The sequence below is a fragment of the Pagrus pagrus genome (genome assembly GCF_965226575.1).
Source record: "Pagrus pagrus genome assembly, chromosome: 2".
In the NCBI taxonomy this organism is placed as follows: domain Eukaryota; kingdom Metazoa; phylum Chordata; class Actinopteri; order Spariformes; family Sparidae; genus Pagrus; species Pagrus pagrus.
In genome coordinates, this window is record NC_140186.1 from 5,800,534 (window position 1) to 5,814,542 (window position 14,009).

General features: G+C 43.2%; 1 protein-coding gene across 1 annotated transcript; it reads right to left on the reverse strand.

The window, feature by feature from the left end:
• Nucleotides 1–1,664: 1,664 nt before the first annotated feature.
• On the reverse strand, nucleotides 1,665–10,433 carry cbx6a (chromobox homolog 6a). The gene is made up of 5 exons (XM_084364421.1): nucleotides 10,042–10,433; nucleotides 8,719–8,762; nucleotides 8,510–8,575; nucleotides 7,873–7,939; nucleotides 1,665–7,052 (listed from the first exon to the last, which is right to left on the reverse strand). The coding sequence occupies exons 1-5, from the start codon at nucleotides 10,108–10,110 to the stop codon at nucleotides 5,775–5,777; spliced, it is 1,524 nt and encodes a 507-aa protein (XP_084220547.1). The 5' UTR covers nucleotides 10,111–10,433; the 3' UTR covers nucleotides 1,665–5,774.
• Nucleotides 10,434–14,009: the final 3,576 nt, after the last annotated feature.

Below are 14,009 nucleotides of genomic sequence, written 5' to 3' on the forward strand. Positions count from 1 at the left end.
TTTTTTACATCCATTACAGCTGTGTGAACAGAAGAACGAAATAAAACACCGCCTGTGGAAGAGATGGAAGGTGTTTGAACTAGATGTATGTCTTCATCACAGCGTCAAAAAACCCTCAGAGACGAACACCCAGGCATGATGACCTCAATATCACCCCAGCCTGAAAACACACAGAGGCTCTGCTCTGTTACTGTGAAGGCACCACAGTGGCTCAACAGCGCCTCTGTGTGGGGGATTTGGGAACCACAGCACTACCTTTCCTTTCCTCTCCTCTCCTCTCTCCTCTTACTTTCATTTCCTCTCCTCCTTTTCTTTGTTTTCCTTTAACAACAAGTAAAAATATCACGTTCAACTAGTACTTGGGTAAAAGTCTAAAAGTACCTGATATTAAATGTACTTAAGTCTCAAAAGTACAAGTAAAAGGACATTTTACATATATACATATTTACATGATTACCTGCCTAGCTGATTATCAGATGCAATATTCTGCAATTTTGTGATCATCGGGATTAGTGGGTTTTTTTTTTTATCATTTTCTGAAAATTATCAAATAAATATAGTAAAAAGTCAAATATTTGCATCCAACATGTAGAGGAGAGAAGTACAAATACCTCAAATAGGCAAATAGTATAACTACTTTATAAGTCAATAATATGTCAGTGTTGTGTTTTTCTCCTCTGCCAAAAAGTGGCCAAAAACTCAACAATTGCAGTTTCAATGTGGATTAAAATGATTTAACTCAGAGGTTATTTTAAATTCAAAGCCGCCCTGAGATGGAAAAATGTACCCTTGACTTTCTTTTATTCACTCAGCTTATGTTCCTGCCTGTTTTCGGTCATCTTTGGACAGATAAGATGTGTAAAACCAGGGCAGGTCTCTTCTTTTCTCTTCTCTGCAGTCCTGCTGAACTGTGTGAGATTCTGTCTGGGCGAATTTGTTTCTGACAAGTGAGCGACTGAAAAGTTTTATCGGGCATTAAAATTTCAAACGCTACAAGAATATGACCTTGCTTGAAGCTGAATTGATTTGTTCATCTTTAAAGTTGTAAAAAGTTTCACAAATTGATAAGCTGCACGTGAGGGTAACATGAGGCGATGCTGGTTGCGAAACAGAACTGGTCTGTGGCTGATAAGCTTTTCTGTTGCAGATCTTAAAAGATTTAAGGATTTTTGAACGCCTTGAAACAATGAGTTGTTTAAACGAGTGTTGAAAGATTAACAAAGCCAGAATCCACCGAACCACTGGCCAGATCAAAAACTGTTAGAAAAGTTTGAAGGCTGCAGGCTTTGAAGTAGCTCCGACGCGGCCAGGGTCGAGGTTAATAATGTTCTCACTCTCATCCTTCTGTTAAATTTTCAGCAGATTAGACACTTCGCAGCAGGATTTAAGCCACAGAATGTAGCTTTGTAGAGAGCGGTTTGTCGAGTCTCATCCCCAGATGCTTGGGTTGAGACTCAAAAATCAACTCTGTCTCCAGGAAGTTGCATTTTATTGCTTTAAATGCACATGTTATCAGACGACAGTATTTAGTGTCCATGTAAACAGTTAGATTCTCTAATCAGAATGATTTCAGTGGCATTAAAGAGATATTGTCCATGTAACGACTGATCACGGAGGCAACAAAATATGAAACGAATCAAAAACAAAACAAAAACAGAGCAAGCTGCTTTTTAAATAGCTTTTAATTAAAAGCCTTGTACAAGAAACACACAGAAAGCAACAACAGTAACAGGTAACATGACACTGAATACATAATCTGTACAATAAGGGTTTGCAAAACATGCTTCAGAAGTTCAGATACATTACAATGTCATCATTATCCTCCGCCTCCTCGTCATTACCATCAATACAATGTACATAAGTTATATAAGCATTAAACCGGACAAAACTGCAGTCTTGACACATTAAAAATCGGTCAGTTTGCCTTCTGATCAAACCCATATTGAACTATTAAAAAATGGCATTCAAATAAACAGCATCACATTAACATTATTATGCATATTTCAAAAAAAAGGTAATAAAGTACAGTACAAAGGGAAAAAAGGCTTAAAAAGCACAAATTCATTGAGCATCTTTATCCATACATTTCATCAAGGATCCTTCCTTTTTTTCCAATTAGTGCCACATAAAATCTAGCACTTAAAATTACATCACATATAAATGGTAAAACAATTCAAAAGGGGAAAAAAATAATAAAATCAAGAGCCCTATTTGGTTGAAAGATAGGCCACTAAGTTGAGTTGTGCTACCCGATATGAGAAAAGTAAAAACAGAAGAAAAACATTGCTATCAACTGTTGGAAACATCGCCTAGCAGCCTAATACCTTACACATCTACCAACTGCAAGAGTCACTTCTATCCACCACTTAAAGATATTAAAGATATAGTAGATGAAAACATCTATTCCAAATCACGATATATCCATTTGGAGAAGAAAATAATCCTTCATCTGTTTCTGGGAAAATACAAAGGACTCAGTCTGTTTTTCACTTTGTCCGATGAGGATTAAAGTTAAGTTCTGTCCTCAATCTGAATTTGAGCTAGAGACCATTTAATTTCTTCATATAATGGATGTGTCATTTTGGAATAAATCCTTCCACATGTAACCTATGAGAGTATTGAAACAGCATCGACAACAACGAGAACCATCCAGTACGTGACGGGAGAGGAGGCGACATCTTCCTCGTCTGCGTTAACGAAGACATTGAGAACGCTGCGTTTGCGGCGCTGGAAAATGAGACATCAGAAACCTATCAAGGTAAATACAGTTTGTGATTTTGTAATCTTTATCTTTACCACCAAAGCCCCCGCAGGTACTTAACTTTTCTTCCTTTTTTTTTTTAGCATGTAGGAGGCTGAGAAAGACGAGGTAAACGTCGCCTGGAGTGCAGCTGGGGTCGTACGGAGCAGCTATAAGGCAACACATGCGGAAGATTTTTATTTAAATATTGTAACACACAGGTACACCAGAGTAAGAGCCAAGGTCTGGGAAGGGCTACAAAGAGCGGGCAGCACCAGAAAAAGGTTTAAAGTTTGAGTATAAAGGGCCAGGTTTTCTTCTGAAGTACCTCAGTTGCACTTGAAGGTCAAAACCATTGAACACTTTCAAGCTTGCAGGAGTTTATAGCTGGAAGCAACCTGCAGTGAATGAGCTGGGCAGAGGTTCGCAGACAACAGTCTGTCAAAGATCACACCTTATGAGATCAAGACGTTCGCTCTCTAACCGCCAGATTACCTGACATGCTTCCTGACTGTGACATGACGCCAATAAAAGACAGCACACCTGATGTTTTGGGAGAAAACAACCGTGCCTCCATGTGCTCGAGAGCACTGTGTAACCAAAAGGAAGGAACCACGTCAAATGTCAGAGTCTAAAGCCAGAACATGGAGCTTTGCACCTTAACAGAAAAGGATGCAGTCAAAACCAAGTTGTCTGGTTCGGGGACACTTTTGCCACTTTCAACCTTCCTACAAAGTGCTAGTTGAAGTGTAACCGATTCACTTGAATTTCAGAAACAAAAACACATTTTTTTTCACATCCCATGCTTTCCTGTTAGAAAACAGCAGGTACTAAGTTGTACGTTTTGGCCTCACAGCGTGGGCGGAAACAAATACCATCAGCTGGAACGCTAAAAGAAAAAGCAACTGATCAATCGTCACCTGATAAAGTGGCTGCAGAAGCACAGAGTAGATGAATTCATCAGCCACGGACAAAAGATAATTTGTCTCAAGGTGATTTCTCACTTGGGAAACCTGCGGCAACAGAGGATGTTTTTCATGTTTGGGCCTGGTACGTCAACACACCCCTAGATCTGATTCCTCGAAGTTCCTCTCCATGTGCTCGAGAGCACTGTGTAACCAAAAGGAAGGAACCACGTCAAATGTCAGAGTCTAAAGCCAGAACATGGAGCTTTGCACCTTAACAGAAAAGGATGCAGTCAAAACCAAGTTGTCTGGTTCGGGGACACTTTTGCCACTTTCAACCTTCCTACAAAGTGCTAGTTGAAGTGTAACCGATTCACTTGAATTTCAGAAACAAAAACACATTTTTGTTTCACGTTACGCCACACACGGCAAGTAGCAATCCTGCAACACGACGAAAAACAAAGAAATGCGATGCGGTTTTCTTGCTGCAAGCAGCATTGCTACAGACGGTGGCTGAGCTTCCAAAGGCGATGCGTTTTTTATGCGTTCAGATATCAAGTTAGCATGCCGTTAGCTGCTGTCGACCACTACAAAAAAAAAACAACCTGTCGTACAGTTGCGACTGAAACTACAGAAAATATCTGGTACAGAGAAAAGCTGAAGCTGTGTCCACATAGTTCAGAAAATAACGCCTTTAATGGAAAGTTCTGGAGAGAATCCAGAGATACCAAAATCTAGTGAATTAATTGACGGAAAAAAGGTCAATCCTTGTCCGCATTCCTGGCTGGGTTCGATTTCTCTAGCCCTGTGGGTAGCAGGAGGTTGAACCATGCTACATGAACCACTTCTATTAAAACATGAGACCATACTAGTAAAGCGCTGTTAGCTTAAACACTGACCAGAAACATCCAAAGGAACAAAGCAAGGTGTAGGGCTGTTTGCTCTACCTGTCAAAGCTCAAGGTAAACAGGCAAACTTACCAGCCTGCATGGATTTTTTACAAGTCAAAACCGCCTGGAAACATGTTTCACAGACTTCAAACAGCTGCCAAGTCGCTCAAAGATTCAACAACCTGCTATTTTTAGCTGCATTTGGTTGGTGGCTTCAGCCTGAAGTGTGTTCAACTCATGGACCTTCTATACCTTGACAAGTTGAGAAGTTATATGGCGCCAATCTGGCATTAAGAAAAAAGTTCAGAACTAACTTCAGGCCAGTTTAGAGTCTTGGTGGACGTCACAGAGTTATGAAGAAGGTGGCGGGTTCGTGAGAAAACAAGCAGGGAAAGATGGCAAGGACAGCAATAACTTAAAAACTACAGTTTCTGTATATTGTTTTGCAGCTTTTAAGGTTGTGCGTGCATATAAATACTTACTCATACTGTATGTACTGTATATGCATGTGCGTTCAAGAGAGCAAGAGGAAAAGGCCTTGAAAAATGGATGAACTACATAAAATAGGTCATTTTTTTAATGCAGTCAAGTGCATTGCATTTACCTCGCTGTATTGATGCAATATATGAGAGTCCAACTGTGTTACGTGCAAAAACACATCACCTCATTTGTCATTAACAAGCTGGACTTCCAATGAGACAAGGGGGGGCAGGAAATTGGCATAACACCTGAAGGCCGTCAATAACGACCTTCACAGCAGAGCCTGAATGTAAAAACTATTTTTTTCTTTCACATACAACTAGTGTGCTTGATAAACACTCACACCACACACCAGATGGGTGAGTGATGGGTGAGTGTTTCACTTTTTGGACATTTTTTATGACACCAAACAAGCTAAAGTCAGCCTGTCTGAATGCAAGCGAAAGAAAACAAATAGCATTTCCATCCAAATCTGCTTCAAAGAGCCAGTGCTGTGCAAGTGGACAAAATATGGCAATTTAAGTGACAAGGAGGGCGTATTAGCTGCCCCTTTTTCAAATTTATACTTTAAAAAAAAAAAATGCTCTTTTCTTTACTATTCAATGGCTGGGCGGTGTTAAGTTACATCACATTTCATTAATTGCTACACAAATATGGACACACCTTTAAGGAAAAAGGTAGGAGGGGGCTGACGTGGCAACACTGGCATGACATTTTTTCCTATTATCAATGGCAATCGACTTCATAACATCTGATCTCCTATGGCTTGGCTGGAGAGGGGTCATCAGATGGGGTGCTGGGGGGAGGGGAAGAGGCGTCTTCGGGGCTGGCGGAGGGTGAGGCAGGGCAGGAGGCAGGGGAGGGGAACTCTTTTATGGTGACGGTGACGAGGTTGGTGGTGACATCAGTGACCACCACATCTTTGCAGCTCGGCGCCATTTCAGGGTGCCAGTCAGGGTCTCCCTCTGCAGGCACCCTTTTGGCTTCGGTGGGGGCAGTGCTCTGATCCCCAGGGGTGACAGAAGAAGGGGTGGCAGGCGGCTGGCGTTTTGCCCTGCGTTGGCGAAGACTTTTCCTGCCTCCGTCTGGGGCCACAGAACGGTCCAGGGAACCTTCCTCCCCCTCGTCTTCTAAGGAAGAAGAGGGTGAGGAGGGGAGGAAGGGAGATGCTGACGCCGCGGGGTCTGCATCTGAGGAGGGGGCAGGAGCAGGTGACTTAGCGCTCTGGCTCTTCTGTGTCTCTGTATGAGGTTTAGTGGACTTTGGAGCCTCGCTGGAGGGTGAGGCTCCTGTGGAGGGCTGCGACTGAGCAGCTGAGGCGTTGGTGGAAGATTTTCCTTCAGAGCCGCTGGAGCTGGAAGGAGAAGGAGGTGACTGGTACTGGGAGGAAGAGGAGTGGGTGTCCCTGGCCCCTGTGCCGGAGCATGACCCTGGGTGGGAGTGAAAGGCCAGAGGGCCTCCACATTGCAGCCCAAATGGCTTCCCGTACATCGGAAACCCGAGCATCTTCAGAGGGGGCTGGAAAGGTCTATAAGGTGCCTCTCCCTTCTTCCCGATGATGCGATTACGGGAAGGAATGTTTTGGCGTCCTGCTGTAACATTCCTGCTGCCCGCAGCTGTGCCACCCCGGCCTGGCTTATCAATGACCTTCAGGTTGAGGATGATCCGGCCTCTCTTGACCTCCCGGGGTTTGACCCTACGGTTGAGGATGCGGACGGTCTCAGAGAAGGGGGATACGTGGACTCGGGAAGGGAAGCCACCAGGGTTGGAGAAGGTGTTTGCCATGGGGTCTGAGCGGGGCAGAGGGCGCCTGGACATCCGGTGGCAACGGTGAATGTCTTTCTTCAGCTTGTGGGTGGCTGCAAGGGAATTGAGTTTAGGGGTGGGTGCCACAGTTGAGGAGGACGAAGATGCTAAATGATGAGGTGAGGCGGAGGAGGAAGGAGTTGCTCGGCTGGAAGTGGACGAGGAGGAGCCCAATGCAGTCTGGCGGGCGTTTGAGGCTCGGTTGCTGGGCCTTCCTTTCTGAGTGCGAGCCTGAGGGAGATGATACAGAATTAAGAAACTATCTTTGCAGTGAGAGCTTTGTTTTAAAAAAAAAAAAAAAAAAAAATTCTTCACCACAATTCGTACTGACAATTTGAAAATGTATGTTGCAGAATATCCATTATGTTTCAACTTGTGCTCACAGCTAATATCCAATCTAAAGGGTGCATCAAGGCAACAGGTACTAGCCAGTCACAGCACAGTAGGGCAGGACTAGGAAAGTGTAACAAGCTGATAGTCTGACTATTATCAACCAGGTGCAATTAGACACTGCCTCCATTGTCACCAGCTTTGGCTATAACATGTTCCTCTTCAATCTTTTCTAACCGTTTTATATAAAGGACATAGCTCTATGTTTAGGCTGTTACTGTGCAACATTTCTCAGTGACGTGTTGTTTGGGCTGGCTTTCGCAAACTTTTCTGTCGGCTTTGTGTTGTTATGTTATTGAAGAACATAAAAGAAAGATCTTGTGTATGTCGTGCTTGTAAGAATAGGACTGTGTAAGATTTCATGTTAACGAGCTTAAAAAAATCTGCTTCAAGTAGATTGACCTTATTCTTACTTTAAAAAGAGAAATCACTATGATTTCCTGTCACATGCTGCTGCATGAGCATTGGTAGGGAACTGATTGACAAATCATGGCTACAATTACCAATATGCTATAATTTCTAATTTAAAAAAAGGTTTTTGGTATACTTTTTAAGCCCGTTTTTAAAAAAATATGCTCATTGGAAGGAGTCTTTTTCTGCTGCTGATGTGTTGAAGTATCCACAAAATACCATTTGAACCATTAAGTTTCCAAAATTGTACCTTCATGACAAAGTTTTTGGGTTTTGGCCCCCGTTTCTTCGGCCCATGCAATTCTCTGTCCCGTTCCCTATGAAAAGGAAATGACAGTTACGAGAATACAGATCACAAATGTAAAGACAGTCTAAAAAGAGAACACCATGATAAAAGCAAACATAACGACTCGAAAGAGAAGATGGTGATGAAAGCTGTGGGTGTGTGAAAGTAGAGCAGTCGAGCACAGAGAACGTTTGAAGTCTTGTTTGAAAGCAGCCAGTTTCTGTCTTCACGCGTCCTCGTTAGTTTCTATTTGATGCATTTTCAGCTTTTGTCTGCTTTATGGTGTCCATTTTAGTTTACTGTAAACATCTACTCTATGAGCAGCACAAGGCTTTTAAGTGGCTTGGCAGCAGACATAAAGGACTCAATCAGGAAGAGAAGAGAAGAGGAGGAGGAATGAAACTACCCTAACAGATGAGGCAAAAGCAGAAGCACTCACCAGTAAGACACATGGGAGTTAAAAGAAAGTAAGGACATGCAGTAATGTGTAAAATGAAGACAACGAACTGAAATTAACACACTTTAAACATTTGAAGTTACAGGCCAAAATCCTGTGCAAGCACACACTGTGGCCCATCATTCCACATGGGCTTTAACTCACTTCTGCTCAAAGCCAAGTATCAGCCTGTCATCCAGAATATTCTCCTCTGGCTCCCAAGTGCTGTGCCTACATTAAGATGAAGCAACATTAAATTCACACATCAAAAGAAAATTAAGGACATTAAAAATTGTGTAAAAACACAGACAAATCCCTCAGTTTAAAAAAAAAAAAAAAATTCAATTAAAGTGAAGGTTAAGAGAAGCACTTACTTCATTGCCCATCCTTTCCATTTAACCAGGTATTCAAGTCGTCCCTGCAAGAAAAAGCCAGATGGTGGATTGACAAAAACAGCTTGCATATGAAAACACATACGAGACATTTAAAAAAATATTTCAATCTGGAACTACGTTGCTGATTGTTTGCCGAGTTTTATGTTAATCTACATTTGAGTGTTACTGGGATTTTGTTTTACTACAGAGTCCAATCCTGTATGCAACTCAAAAGACAACATTTTATTAGTTTAACCATGTTTCAGCCCTGCAGGACTCCATGCCAGGCTCGACAGCAGTCTGGAAAATGTCATATCTTAACTTGATTTGTTTCAGGGAAGAAACTGCACTTCTTGTTGGTGATTTGATTGCGGGCACATCACTGTTCTTATCTTAACGTGAGCTCATCCTGGTGCTCAAAGTTAAACTGACATGAAATCTCAATAACATAAAATATATTTGACATTGGGCATTGTACATTTGTAGTTTTTTAGCAGATGGATAATAACATTACATAATACTGCGAACATAAGTTTTTGAAAAAGATCAGTCACTCAACATCTGCGTGATGAACTAAGCTTAAACCTGAATATGATATTCCTGCTTTAATGCAAATACTTGGATCACAATTATGAAGCTCTGGCAGGCAAATTCAGAAGTAACTGGAGGCCTGCTGGGCCTGCTGGTAAACTATGTATACCAGCCACTTAAGATGGTACCCCACCATGATTTATGGGGTCTTTTCCAAGCCTTACTAGACTGATAAAACACTGAGAAAGTATCAGAAGCCCTTCATCAGCTGTGACTGATAGACTCCTTCTTTCTCATCTCAATAGACGATGACTAATGTTTTGATAACCATCTTTCACAAGCTATAGAAGAAAGCAGTAGTCTCCAACAGCCTTTAATGTGGCTGCTACACACACCTCTTCCACAGGCTGTAAAATGAAGACTGTGGCTGTATAGCTTTAGCTACCATTAGCTGGCAGAAAAGTAAGGCCCCTCCATTTCATAGCACAGCCCTCATCTCTTCGCCTGGGCTGCCTTGCTCCGCAGCTAGCCCCTTCTTTGTGTCGCTGTTTTTTATTACCCTGCTAATGCCTGAATATACGAGCCATGACTGATAGCCTCGCTAGTTAGCTTCTAGCTAGCCCTGACTAGCAAAGTAAAAAAAGGCAGCCGCCAGCCGCGAGGCCTCCATAGCATAGCATAGGGCGCAAGAAGGCAGCCCCGGAGCCTATGGACCGAAGCAGTGCCGAGCCGTGCTGACCGCGGCCAAACATCTGCGGGAAGTCAAAACACGCGGGACGGCTGTAAGCTCACCTTACGAACACGGCGTTTCAGTATGGCTTCCGCGGCGAAAACACGATCTCCCACCGCCGAGAGCTCCATCTTTCATGCCCGAACTAAGCTACCTGTCTGTGTTTTCCTCTCTCCGGACGTCAGGCACTGCTGTCTGCTCGAGCCGACCACAGCCAAACTGTGTGAGAGAGAGAGAGGCAGACACACACATGCGGACACACACACACACGCACACACACACCACCACTACAACAACAGCAGCAGCAGCAGCGGCGGCGGCGCGGACAGCCCGCTATCTGTCACGTGGCCGGGGTCAGCCCCCTCAGTCGTCCTGGCAACGATGAAGACACTCACGAGGATGCGAATAAACCGCGCGCTTCTTCGAGCTCATCATCCCTGTTCGGTGACAGGCGGCGCCATGTTGACTCCTCCCTGAAACACGGGACAACTTCCCCAGTTCACAGTGATAGAGGTGCTAATGCTATTGTTGTTATCCATGGTAGCACACAGGTAGCAGCAGCGAGCAAAAACAACTTTTATTTCCACCATAGACATGTCTATATACCTGTATCATTTTTGCAGAACATGGTGTAATGTTTAGATACTAACTTTTTATTGTGCATGCTACTACTGTCACTCCCCCCGTGTTTCCTGTCTGTATACTTTAAACAAGGAGGCCAACACTAACCAAATAAATGGTTAAGTACACATCACTGTATAACACTTTTATTCCAGCTTGGTGTGTTAGATATTTCAACATGTGACAGTTTAACAGGGAAATTAGTGGGTTTTTTTGTTTTGTTTTTTTAATATTCATTTACAATTCTTCCAGTTCAATTCAGTTTGCTCAAGGTTACGACAAGCAAAGATAACCAACAGCTGCATCGTCCATTTCCCTGCTTCTTTTCCCTTATTTAGTTCATAAACAACACTTTAGCTGTCCACTATTGTTGACTGTAGATGCTTCCGCCATCCACTGCTGTCCGTGGCCTCTTAACGAGCCGACAGCATGGTGACGTTAGCTGCCGTGTCTCAGACTTAGCTAGCTCAGCGAAGAGGGAAAGAGAGGAAGAGAAAAAGAAAGAGACGGTCCATCTCCGAGCCGTCACGGCAGTAGAGCTGATAGGCTTCACTCTAGTCTACGTGTGTACTCCCACTGGCTCCACCGCGTTTGCGTATCTTCTCCGTTGCAGCTCCGGCAGACCCTTTCCGTAGCAGATACGCAAAGCATCTATTTCTGCCGGATGCCGTAGTACAGCGCATCAATTCTACGTGTGTACTTCTAACATAAAGCCATTTGGTTGGTTTGTTCTGTTGAATGTTTGTCACCTATTCATTCTGACAATAAATAATTGTATTTTATAAACAATAATTAACTTTCTGGTTTGTTTTGGGTTCTGTCCTAAGGAAAATACTCTTAAAACTGTCAATTCAACATTACTATTGTTAAAGGGACATGGGGCAGGATCCAGAAATCCTGGTGTAACGTTTAAATACTAGCTTTTCATTGTACACGCTACCACTGTCACTCCCCCGTGTTTCCTGTCTGTATCTCTACTTTAAACAAGGAAGCCAACACCAACCAAATAAATGGTTAAGTTCTTCTAACATGTATGCAACACATACATATCACTATATAACACTTTTATTCCAGCGTGGTGTGTTAGATATTTCAATATGTGACAGATCAACAGGAAATTAGTGTTTTGTTTTCGTTTTATTAATATTCATTTACAATTTTAAATCACAAAAGAAAAAGTAACTTGAAAATTGTTCGGCAGGATGAAAGGAAACATGCACAAAATACAACATCCGATGATAAATGTTGAATATAATCATAATCAAACGCAGACATTAACTTATTAAAGTTGTGGCCTAGTGTCACGACACAAAGTGTGCTCACGTCGCAGTAGTGGACGTAACAGTAGGGGAAGCTGATGAAGCCACCCACAACAAAGAGTCGATCATCAATCACTCCGATGCCGAAGCGGGCTATCCTCAGAAAAATCCCAATCAGAACTAGAAAAATTGCATTTCGGGATTTTGGAAATCTGCTGAATGTACTGGAAAATACTTGCTGGAAATGCAATATAAATATATATATATAATAACATATATATATATATAATAACATTTTTTCAGTGTTGATAGCTTGACACTTTAGGGAGTGAAATTAATACTACAAAATAGTAAAAACAATTAACTCAGAGCAGTGTTATTTGTCTAATCCCTTAGTGGTACTTTATCTCTGTTTTGCGAGTTAAAGAAGGAACCCTGGCATAGTGTTAAATGTTTAACTATTTTGAAAGTGTTAATTTGACTCTGGAGAGTGTGGAGCTATATAAACCCTGAAAAAGTGTAGAAATCAACTCTGTGGGAGTTAAATCAACACTGGACTTTTTGCTGTGTATAGTCTCACAAGTATCTTTTACAAAATGAGATGGAACGACATCTGTGGGACAAGCTGAAGGTTTTATTATTATTATTATTATTATTATTATTATATTATTACTATATTATATTATACAAATATTATAACAAACAAACAATATTCACACTGTATGAAGGACTGTCAGGTGGATTCTGCCTCGATTGACAAGTTAAACTTGTGGCATAGCGCCACGACACAAAGTGTGCTTGATCATGTTGGAGGGTCCGCGTACCACGCAGCATCTGACGGCACCGCGGAAAGTGTCCAGTTTACATGCATCAGACCACTCATCTGTCTTTTCGTCGTAGGACTTGACGTAAGATGTGGGGAAGCTGTTGCAGCCACCCACAACAAAGAGCCGGTCGTCAACGACTCCAATGCCAAAGTCGCAGCGGCTAATCCTCATGGAGGACACTTCCTGCCAGGTGTTGGTGCAGGGATCGTAGGCCTCAGCGCTGTGCAGATGGGCACTGAGGAGGATACATGAACATGAGGATACACGAGGAAACACTGAGGACCAAGCTGGGAGGCAGACACGGGGAGAGACAGACCAAGACGGAGGATGACAAACACAGGCTAACACAGGCTAGGAGCTAACACGAAGGAGGACGGGAAGACACACAAACAGGAACGGGAACATCTACGAGAACGGCGGAGTGACAGCATACACCAGACAGAGATCCGACAAAGACAGGGGGGAGAACAAAGGCTAAATACACAGAGACACTAATGACGAGACGAGGTACAGGTGGAGTGAGGACGGACACGGACAGGTGAGGTAATCAACACAGGAGGAAGTGACAAGTAGGACGCAACAAAGAAGCGGCCTGCATATGCCACGACGCCAGCGTTACACCTCATGTGACCTCATTCCCGTTGAAACCCCCACAAATGTAGATCTAGGAAGAAAAAACAGGTAGAAAATCAAATTAGCAAAGTTCCAGTCAGCACCATACATCTCTCTGTTACTAGTCCCAGCTGCTCTTTCACTTCACCCACCTTGTTGTTGAGTGTTGTGCAGCCGGCGCAGGTCCTGATCTGATGCATGGGTGCAATGACAGTCCACTGGTTGGTGTCGGGCCTGTAGCGCTCTGCGGTGCTGAGTCGTCCATGCCCATCATCACCTCCCATTGCGTAGATGCATCCATTCAGCACCGCGATGCTCACATTGCCGCGGTGGGGGCTCCCGGTTGTTTGTCAGGTCAATCCAGAGGTTAGCGCAGATGTCATACGCCTCAATGCTGTTAACTGGACAACCTCTTCTACAGCCTCCGATGGCCAACGAGATGGCATTAGGCAGGCGAGGACGAGCGACAGTGTGACGCCACTAGCAGCAGCTCCTGTACGTTGTCGTCTGTCACAGAGAGAGAGCCGGCGTATGCAAACGCAATGATGATCTGCATCATGTCAGAAGACAGGCCGTGGATGTTGAAGACCTTTCTGTCTGGGGCTGACCGGCATGTGAAGAGAGCTCTGTGGGTCAGGATGAAAACACAGGAGAGGATTGAAAATAATCAGTATTCAACATCTTTCTCTCATTTTCACACTGATTGATAAT